The 11,678-nt window shown below is 43.7% G+C and overlaps 1 protein-coding gene across 1 annotated transcript; it reads left to right on the top strand.

Moving 5' to 3' along the window:
* Positions 1–5,222: 5,222 nt before the first annotated feature.
* On the top strand, positions 5,223–5,789 carry LOC107280810 (uncharacterized). Its single transcript, XM_015781321.1, has one exon. It carries the CDS (start codon positions 5,223–5,225, stop codon positions 5,787–5,789), a length of 567 nt encoding a protein of 188 aa, XP_015636807.1.
* Positions 5,790–11,678: the final 5,889 nt, after the last annotated feature.

Raw genomic sequence — 11,678 nt, forward strand, 5'->3', positions numbered from 1 at the left:
AAACAGCTATTCTTTAGCCTAAAATCACAATACAACTCATAGAAAACGGCTCTGGCAGACCAACACAAGCTCCTCAATCTTGTCTCATGACCTTGAATCTCTGGTTTGTCTATGGGGCTTACAACCAGAATACTGAGCATATTGCGTGCCTTCCTATGGTTTGGGACAACCAACCAATGGCAGCCATCTGCAGGCGCTGCTCGTGGTCACGGACAGAAGCCGAGAACAAGCAGCTGATCGACAAGCTGCTGCACTGGAGAAGCAACCTCATGGCTCAATGGGTTGAATGTGTTCGTATCATATATTTTTTAGGCTCCTAACTCATCTTTCTGTAGTTAATGTTTGACTCAATTGATGGTTGCTTTTAAGAAATTTGATTAATGTGCATATCTGAATTTATATGGTAGAGCAGTCAAAAAGTTAGATGGTAGTGCAAAAATCTCTATGGAGTGTTTGGGATGAAAACATCCTATCTCTTCTCCAAGATTTAATTTTTCTTTAGCTATTTTGCAATGTTTCTATTTTTATTTGTTCTAGCAAGAAAAACTTGCTCATTACTTTTCCTACTATTAAGCTTTAGTTTCTTTATGGAACAAAGAGTTATCACCCCTATCTTCAAAATCCTGCGTCCGCCACTGCCAATTAGGTAGCAAGCTAATGGATAAGTACTCAAAACCAAATGATATCTTCAGTTCTGTCCTCCAGATGGAATGGCCGACGTGGTGGACGACATCATTTGTCAGCAAACTCAAGTGGATTAGTGGAAAGAGAAAGAAAAAGGAATTATCTTGAGAATCACTCGCCCTCAACTGTACTGACCCTATATATCTATTGGGTGAAGCAGTGTTTTACATCAGCAACAGGCAACTCTGCTTTGCGTTGCTTTGCTTTGAGGCTAGGTCTCGTCTGATTTGGATGGTGCGCCTGACGCCACAGGATTGCAGTGTTTGATGCTTTGCGACAGTCTTTTGCTATGATTTTGCTAAGGGATTAGCAGCTACATAACATTCGAAAGTCTTTTAAGAAATTACATATTCTTATAACTTTATAATTATTGTCAATTCACACCCCCGAAGACTTAATATAATTCAAACATTGTGGGTTTTTTTTTCTTGCCAAAGGAAGTACTACCTCCGTCCCAATATAAATACAATTATGGTTTTCCGTGTACAATGTTTAATCGTCCGTCTTATTTGAAATATTGGGATAGAGGTAGTAGTAAATTTAGTCTAGCAGCTAATCCCACATTATGGATATGCCAATCAAGATATATTAGCAAAATATATGAATGTGGTATCAATATGTAACATTTTTTTTCATGTTGGCCTTAGCACTTGTTATAACCAAAGGGGTTAAATGACAAATCATGGTTTTTACCAACAGAATCACAAATTAACAATACAAATAATGCACTTAGAGGCACTATGTATTCTAACCTTGTCAACCAAGATGATATAAGACCTCGGCTTCTCCTTGAATTGAGGGTTTGAGGAGGAGGTGGCGGCTTGCGAGGTTGAGTCCCACTATCTGCACTGTATGCCTTGATTTTTTTTTCTATATGTGTTTACACGAATCTTAGAGCATATCTAATAGCCACAATTCGAAAGTTCTTTGTGCCAACAAAAATCTAGCAAATCCGTTTTGGTAAAGGTCTACCATGTGATTCCCCTCTCTTCTCCCCATTCAATGTGCATCAAAATTCGTGTTGGTCGTTGGATAAGCAAACAGTGTCGCTACGGGCAGGGCCGGCTCTAGGCCTAGGCGTGTTGTGTGATCGCCTAGGGCCTAGGCCAGCGGAGGCCACCAACCCAACCCCACCCCATACTGTCTTTTACCGCACAGGCTGTGAAGGGCAGCCGGAAGCCCAGTTGGTGTAGCACGTGTTCGCGCAATGTGATTAGCAGGGAAGGAGGAGCGAGCGCGCGGCGCCATCGAAGCGACGCATCGATTCGTTCTCTATGCTTCTTGTTTCTCCTGACGATAAACGACGCGATGATGCCACAGACAGCCCACACAACGAGTCCACAACGTGACACTAATGGGCGAGGGCGACCGATGATGGGGCAATTGCGAGTGCGAGTCACGGCTATGGAGTTCGAACTCCCTACTCTGACAAGCAGCAGCAGCATGCACTAGCTCTCGCTCCCAGCATCCTAACCTCATCAGGATTTGGATCATCTGCCTTCGCAAGCAGGGGCGAAGCTGGCATAAAAAAAAGGAAGGGTTGCCCTACCATTGAAAATCTACAAAATTTCAATGTAATATTGTATATTTTAGTGTTTTCAAGTGAGAAATTATGAATTTAGGGGAGGGTCATGTGCACCCTCTAGCTTTAACGTGGCTTCGCCACTGTTCAGGGTGAAGGCATGAGCATGCAGTCAGCCCCTTATCCACCGTTGAAGTAATCCAACGGCTCACGTCGCATGTGCGCTTAAACAGATTTGTCTGTCAAAGCCCACGATGGTTGTTTTGGACTGGGAAGTGTCAGCGTACGCGAGCTGAAGCAACTTACCAATTACTTCCTCCGCTTCACAATATAAGTCATTCTAGTATTTCCTATATTTATATTGATGTTAATAAATCTAGATAAATATATATGTTTAGATTCATTAACATCAATATAAATGTGTGAAATGTTAAAATGACATACATTGTGAAACGGAGGAAGTACATTAGTGCTAATACACATGAAAAAAAATGTACGGATGATATCACCAAAATAAAAATACAAGGAAACCAAAAGTTTCAATAACAGCACTAATTCATTACAAAGTAGTACTCCCTCTCTTTCATATTATAAGTTATTTGACTTTTTTTCTAATTAAAAATCGTTAAGTTTGACCAATTTATAAAAAAATTAGTAATATCTAAAATATCAAATTAGCTTTATTAAATCTAATGTTGAATATATTTTCATAATATATTTGTTTTGTGTTGAAAAGTCAAAAAAAGAAGTTTGACTAGAAGTCAAGCGACTTATAATATGCAATGGAGGGAGTATGACGCCATGTCAAGTCACATCATAAAAGCAAAAGAAAAATTATGATTAGAGCATAGGATTGATAAGAACAAAAGCAATGCCCTGGAATACAATATTCATAGCTAAAATATGCCTTCAGTGAAACTTGGATTGGAATACATTCACTAAATTTGTATTTCTAGCTTATGATCAACAGTGTTATTAATGGTTGAGTCGAGTGAAGATATTAATGATCTCATACCATCCAAAGTCACTAATGCTGTTCTAAGAAATGTTATCTTCTACCAGCATGTGTCATCAGCTGAAAAGAGAACGAAATTTAGAATGCAAAGATTATTGGTATTCGGACTGAAATATAGCAGTAGTCCTTCGTGGGCTTTGACAGACCGATATCCATTCAGACGTGCACAGGCGACGTGAGCCGTTTGATTATTTGAACGGTGGATGAGGTGCTGCTGCACGCTCATGCCTTTAAGCCGTGAAGGTAGAGGCCCCCATCGGATGGCCTATTCAGTCAAAGAAAAAGCCAAATTTTAAATTTTTAAATTTAATTTTGAGATATTTTCAACGTAGTTTCTTTTTCAGCATTGGCTTAAGTCACCAAGAATACATATATAAAAGTTTTACCTGCAAATTTATTTTTATTCCCTAATAAACTGTTTTGGCTTATTAAGGAAAAAAGCCAACCAATGGGGTCTAGAGGATCTAAATCCGCCTCATCATGACTTGGTGACAGGTGCGGACTTTGAATGATATGATTTTCTAGTAATCTCATTTGCCTCTAGCCATCTACTCCTATTTAGTTCAAAAATTAGGATACGGTTTTGTTTTGTGTAAAAAAATAGGTTAGTGTCTTGTTTAGTTCTTGTTTAATTTAATTAGCAATTTCAAGCATTAGAATGTTGCCTAAGAAATGCTCAAAGAAGAGACTTTTTAAGACAGATATTGGATATTTGTGTATTTAAGATATTCATAATCGTACTACTTCGTTTCTGCAGTTCTTTTAGTTGTTTATTATACTTTTTTTCGTGAACGCGCAAAATGATTGCACGTCAATATATTAGAAGAAAAAAGTTAAAGTTACACCACGCAATCGGCCAGACCGGCCTATACCAGGGGAAAGGAGAAAAAGCAAAATAAAAAAACTGAGGCTTAGAAAAAGAAAAAACTACGGCGGCTGAAAAAAAACTCCAAATAGCAGGAAGGGCAATATTTATTGAGAATAAAATACCATCGCAATTTGCAACTAATTACTTTACTGTTTATCATGTTAGTAATGTTTATTTGTGTGGTTTATAGAATATATACTCCCTCCGTTTTTTAAGATGACGACGTTGACTTTTTCTCACATGTTTGAACATTCGTCTTATTAAAAAAATTATGTAAATGTATAAGATATAAAATCACACTTAAAGTACTATAAGTGATAAAATAACTCATAACAAAATAAATTATAATTATGTAAATTTTTTGAATAAGACGAATGGTTAAACATATGAGAAAAAATCAACATCGTCATCTTAAAAAACAGAGATAGTATATTGCAAGAAAAAAATAGAGCCTAGCGTCCGAGTTTTCGGAGGGCCGTCGAAATTATAGAGAGTCGGCCCTGCTACAGGGACTCGATCCCACGACCCTCACATCGCGTGCAAGTGCCTCTCCCAATAAGTTAGGGCACTTTTTAAAATTTATATAATGGCTTTATATTATAATTGCATGCTATTTATATTAAGTACGTTGTACTATAGTTACATTCATCTAGTGAAAAAAAATCTATGGTGATTCATGGGTAATAATCCTCCTTGTGCTTTATATAAGCTTTTACCTTTTTTTCTGCCGAGCAGATGGGAAATTGGGAACTAGCTTTTTACTTGGATCGTCGTGGCTAGAGGCCTCAAGCATATCGGCCCATCTCTTGGGAAGCCTAGGCCCATCACAAGGACAAGACGAAGGTAGTAGAAAGTTGGAAAAAGTACACCAAAGGTCCCTCAACTTGTCATCGGGATAAAAAACGTCCTCGAACCACAGGACCAGATATGCGGGGTCCCTTGACTATATAAAACCGGTCACCCGAGGTCTTGGGGTGGTTTTGACCCCGGTTTTGGTCTAGGTGGCGGCTGAGTTAGCGTGGGACCCACATGTCAGCTGGCCACGTCAACCTCCTTTCCCTTTCTCCTCTCTCTCTCTTATCTTATCTTCTTTGAGCAACTGGGCAAGCCAGCCAGAGGCGACTCCAGGCGCGATGGAGGAGGGTGCGGGCCTCGTCATCGGCGTTGGCGGCGGGGGTGGCCTCTCTGGCGGTGGCGGGGAGGGGGTGGCTCCTCCGGCTGCGAGGGCACAGGAGAGGCTGGTGCCGCCGTGCGGGGTGCAGTCGGCTGCGGCTTGCAGCGGCGTGCGGCAGCGCAGTGCGGGGTGCGGCCGGCCGTGGCTCGTGACGGCACTATTCGGGGCGTGTCGGCTCTCGGTGCGGCGCCGTGCGGCGCCGTGGCCATCAGCGGTGTTGTGCGGGGCGCGGCCGGCAGCGGTTCGCGGCAGCGCGCGCGGTGGCGCGAGCGGTGGTGCCCGAGTCCACGCCGGCATGCCGCGGCGCGGCTCGAGGGAGGGAGGCGGCGGCCAGGTCGGCGAAGGGGACGGCGAGCAGAGGGGAGGCGGCGGCCAGGTCAGCGAAAGGGACGACGAGCCGCCGCCGACGAGGCCGATCTCTCCATTCATGGCGGGGAGCACAGAAGCAGCGGCGGCCCATTCCTTGCCTGGAGGTGCCGACGACGACGAGGGCGAGCGCCGTATCCTTGCCCCGAGCCGCCGATGACAACCGCCGCCGACGACGAGGCTGAGCGCCGCCACTCCCCATCCGTGGCGGCGGCCCGTGGGAGAAGGACATGGCCGCCGCCGTTCCTCTCCCCAGCCTGCTCCCGCCTCGCCGCTGCTCTTCTCCCCTGCCGGTCGCCGGCCGTCGGACCTCCTCTCCTCTCCCGCCTCTCCATCCTCGTCGCCGCCGCATCGCATCAGCCACTAGACGAGCAAACGAGGAGAAAGTGAGAGAAAGAGAGGAAGGGAGAGAGATGATGTGGCATCCTGACATGTGGGGCCCACGTGGGTCCCATGCTGACTTAGCAGCCACGTAGGATAAAACCGGGACCAAAACCGCCGAGGGACCTATTGTGACCAGTTTTGTATAGTTAAGGGACCTCGTATATCTGGTATTGCGGTTTGAGGATGTTTTTTTATCTCGATGACAAGTTGAGGGACATTCGGTGTACTTTTTCCTAGAAAGTTTAGGAATAAGTTCACTTGGACTCCCTTAAGTAGTGACCGAATCTGATTCGTATTCTCGAATCGCAATACCGGATATCTCGACCCACAACTATTAAAACCGATGCAATTTGACTCCCTCCCTCGTTGGTTTCGGAGGGCGGTTTCGCTGACATGGCGTGTACGTGGTAGTGTTAACCTGATTTGTGGTGTTGATGTGGCACTTAGGTGGTATTAATATTAAAATTATATAAGTGGTATCCATTTGTTGCTCATAAAAAAAATTATGAGGCCCACTAACGTGTGGCGGGGGTGGGGGGGGGAGGGTCGTGAGACATCCATCTTGGGCCGAGACAGAACGGCAACCAGCAAGGCCCACAGATAGCAAACCAATTAACCAACCCGAGCCCAGCACGTCTACCGCTGTCACGTCCAATTTACCGGTCTCCTTCCTCTCTCTCTCTCTCTACACGTCCACGAGACCGTACAACAGTTCTAGGGTCTACGTACAGGGTACAGCTAGTAGTACACCCACTATTCTTCTACAGCCCCTGTCAAATCTGGATCTACTCCTACGCGACGCGAACCGCAAATTGTGGTGTGTCCGCCTCTAGATCGGGCAACCCATGTGTTCGTCGTCCTCATCCACACCACCAGTAGTACGGAGTACGTAGTACGACGCCCCCAACCGCCGTCGTCCACGGTCTCTTCCCCGTATTTTTCCCCCTTGGCCTCTTCCCGCTGCAACCAACTCCCCCCCGCGTGCAGCTGGAAAGCGGACGCATCTCGATCTGGCCCATCTCTTCCATGGGAGGAGGAGATAGCAGTAGTACCAGTACTGCTCGTCTTGTATCGTCGCTACGGCCATCAAATTACCTGCATCGTCCCAAACCAACACCAGCTCGGCGGCAGCTCACATCATTTTTGCCCCTTTGACCGGTAGTGCTGGCATGGCAGCGGTAGTAGTAACCGTCGAGCCATGCGGCCATCCATCTGGCCGTCTCAATTCTCGTCTCATCTCCCACGTGCCCTTTCTGCCATAGTGGCATCACGCATGTCACTTGGGGTCAGAGAATATGGGCAGAGAGCCTTTCTTGAGTGGTACTAGCACTAGCTGTGCGTTTGTGCTCTGTTAAGTTTTGTCCAGTGATTGTTTGCTTGATGGTATTAGGAATCCGGATTAGGTCGATCGATGGGAACGGTCCACATGCATGCTGATGCTGATCATCAGCGAAGTTAGTACTAGTACTAGTATATTAGGTAGTGTCACGCTCGTGTCATTAGTACTTGACACCGACAGAGGCACGGAGCAGCATCGCGAGTCCACGACGCTGCATCGAGCAATAAGAATGTGTCTCACCAGCGAGAGCAAGCAATTTGGCGGCCAATCCTTTTCTGGCCAGCACACCATCACCGTCCATTCAGCATCATCCGCTCATGGATGACTCTGTCCCGGTGTGGATTAACCGAAGCAGTAATCTAATCGGGTCACCGTGCCGCCACTGGCACTGACACACTGACACCGAGTACACCAACTCGGCAATTTTCCAAGTGCGTTTTTTTACTGTGGCTAGCAATAACTGCCTACTCCAGCTGGTGGTCAACCAATTCAGATCAAGTTTATTGGTAGTACTAACTGCAGGGGATTAAAGAAAGGACAGTAGATTCCGGGCTGGGCGAGTGAACCGTACAAGGAGAGAGCTGACAAAGACAGCGTGGGACGGCGGTGGAGCAGGGGAGAAAAAGGCAGTCGATGTCCAAGGGACGGACAGCGGCTGCTTTCCACGATCAATGTCATGGCCCTCCTGGGAGGAGAGGAGCGGTTGGTGGCTTGGTGCTGGAGCTGTGGATGGATGGACCCATGCTCTTCACCGTGCAATTCAGCTTTCAGAACCGTAGCCTTCTGGAGTCCCATCTAGCTCAAGGCCAGCATCAGGGAATTAACCCAATTCGGATTGGTAGATCAGGATCAGGATGAGTTAAATTTCTAGCCTATAATAGGTTGTCGGCTATAATTAACAATGATTGTTGCGTAGTACGTTATACAGTACAAGATGTACAAGTAGTCGATGAAACTTATTTTCATAAATTTCGTATAAAACAGTGTCGGATCCATGAAACTTTTAGAACCCAAACAATTCTAACTAGAGTATTTATTAGTGAAAAAATCTATTTTAAATCTCTACATTAACATAATAGTTCTATTGCATGTTCGACAAGACGATGGTTCATCCATTGATACGAAGCATTCAATTCCTATAGGCATGAGTAGAAGTTGTTATTGTTTCAAACACGTTAAGTATTTTTTTAAATGGTTATGATTTAACATATAAAGTGGTGATGTGTATACCTCGCGTGGTTAGTGAAATAATATGGTGACATTGGAAGCATCGACTTGTTATAGTACTAGCAGAAAAATGTTAAAATATGAATTTCCCTCGAAATAGCGACCTAACAACAAAATATATATTCACATCCTAACTTATACAAAAGTCTCCCAAGTAGCATTTTCTCACTACTTTATGAATAACTTTATTCAATAGTGCACAAAAGTGACCATTTTACTCAACAGATCCTTACCTCCTACTCATGAGAAAGACAGCTCCCAGGTATAGATTAACAACACCTGATGCTGTACTAGATAAATAAAATACCATAACAAACAAACAAAAAAGAGAGCAATCCAAGGACAAAAACAACATTAATATATGAACAATATGATACACTAGCAAAGCAAGAAAATCACACATTTGCTACCCTGTGGGCCACAAGCAAGAAATGTGGCACCTAGCCACCTACTCAGCACCCCTCCTCTCCTAACTTCCTTCCTAGTATATGCAAGTGCCCATCACAAATCCTCACTCACTGACATCACTGGATATGATTCTTCCTGATCCTGTGGTGCCGGAGAAATGATGTGGTGAGAAAAGTTTACTCATGATCATGCCGTTGGTCTTTTACTAGTTATGAAATGGTGGAGCCACTGAGCTAGAGATGGCCACACCAGCCCATTGAAGGAGAAGATAATAAAGCAAAGGCTCCAGCACCCTGCATGGCTGTATCCCCCAACAACCAAACTAAAATCCATGGTCCTGACATCAAATGGATGGCCCCCGTTCTGTTTCTGAGGTAGAAACTTCCAAATTCTACCGTGTGATTCATATATTGTCCGAGCTGGGAGGTAATAGTGTGTAGGACAGTAGGAGTATTATGTAGATGTAGATGGATCTGTATCAGTTGCTACTATGAACCTCCACAGTATTCGAAGGACGGCACAATAAAATGGTTACTATAGCTGCAACACTTAGACCAAGGCACAAGTTACTGTTCACAGCGACCCTATGTGTAAATTACTCATTCCAGCCAAACAAATAGGCCTACCACTATTTTACATGTGAATTTGATCATGAGCGCAATGCCTTCCTCTTTTTCCCCATCTATTTATAACAGAAGTGCAAGGTTCAACTCACATCATTAAAAAACTAGGAAATACTCATTCCATCCCGAAATATAAAATACAACAACTTCTAAATTTTAGATTTTTATCTCAAATATAGCAACCTAAGACTTGTAAAATGTGACTTTTACCAATAAATTACCCATACTATCCCCACTGGGTATTGGTTTTATTATAGCCGTAACTAATCTGATCTTATACCCCACCCATAAAAAAACCAATTTGTTCCTCTCTTTTTAATATGGGTGAATAGCTAATTTAGTCCCTCAAGTTTCATCGAAGGCTCAATTTAGTCTTTTAGGTTTTATTTTGTCCACATAGATCCTCTAAATATTTGTTTTGGCTTAAAATCATCCTTGGACCCACTTATATGCCATATGACTATTTTTAGTCAACAATTTTGTTAGAAAATGTCCCTTTTGCTCTTAATTTGTATACAACTATACACTGGAAAAAAAAAGAAACCCAAAATAAATAAACAACATTGCATATGTACTTCCCATTATTTCAACATGTGCACGTTAAACTTGAGCCTAATGGCTATCGTATACACTTGCAAGTACATAATTTATTTTTGTTTTACATAAATTGCTATGGATTATCTCTAAAAAGAATTTATTGCATGCAATTTTTTCTCTTATATATGTGAATGAGGGGTATAAGTGTCATTTATCAAGAGAGTTGTTGGTTATGTGAGTTCAAGGATAAGTTTGAATTAAAATAAAAACTTGAAGGACTAATATGTACAGATTGAAACATTAAGAACTAAACTAATCCTTATATGAAACTTGGAGGACCACTTTGGCTATTCACCCTTTTAATATCTATGGCGAATGCTATGTCTTGTTATATTTTAGGATTGATGGATTATATATTTCTCCACGAAAATGATAAAGTTTTTTTTTGAGAAAATTAGAAACTAGGCCTCGTTTCACTGATAAAGAAGAGACACGCTAAGGGTTCACCCAAAAAATGTCACATTTTCGTCAAATTTGACATGATCATTGATCACCACTACTTACCCACTTTGGTTTGCTTTCCAGCAGCGCTGCTGGACGGCTGATCTCCTCCAAAAGCGTGGCATCGATAGTCACTCGACTTGCCCCTTTTATGCTCAGGATCTTGAGACGGCGAACCACATTCTCCTCGACTGCGTGTTCGCTCGGCAGGTCTGGCTCCGGGTGTTGTCGCCTTCTGGCCGGTCTGCCCTCTCTCCACCCCGTGGCAATTGGTTCCAGGACTGGTGGCCATCCTCTAGGGCCTGCTTACCAGAGCACCTCCGCGACAGCTTCGACTCCATGGTGCTCCTGGTCTCTTGGTGTCTGTGGAAGGAGCGGAACTCTAGGGTTTTTAACTCCGCTCTTTCTTCGATCCCAGTGGTTCTAGAGTCCATCCATGCGGAGGGCCATTTATGGTCTTTAGTTGGCGTCGCCGCTTTTGGGAATTTGTTGGGAGTGTAGCGTGGCTTAGCCCCTTCCCGCTGCTTGGAGTCTGTTTTTAGCCGCCGTAGTTTCTCTAAAGCTTCAGCTTCAGGTTTTTCTTCTTTTGCTTTTTCTTCTTTCCCCTAGCATAAGCCAGTCTGGCTGATTGCGGTGTGTAACTAAAACTCTTTTTCTTCTAATATATTGACGTGCAATCCTTTTGCGCGTTCGAGAAAAAAAACCACTACTTACCCACTCTACCACCATCATTAGCCAGGCTATATCTCAAGCACAAGTATATCTTAGAGTACATGATAGTACTACACCTAGCTGCTACAAGTATCCTACACACACTTGTTTAAATTATTGTGTCTAACCTACGAGCCCAACCCAATACCCCCTCATAAACAAGCATACAAATACAACAATCATATACCTACCCCCCCCCCCCCCCCCCCCCAATTTTCAGTCCATCAAAACAAATCCCCCCCAAAATAAAACCAATTGACCTCTCATATCTGTGTACAGCGTAACGACACAAAACGCATGTCCCAACTCCCAGGTTCCA

This window comes from Oryza sativa, chromosome 1, assembly GCF_034140825.1.
Source record: "Oryza sativa Japonica Group chromosome 1, ASM3414082v1".
NCBI classification, from domain to species: domain Eukaryota; kingdom Viridiplantae; phylum Streptophyta; class Magnoliopsida; order Poales; family Poaceae; genus Oryza; species Oryza sativa.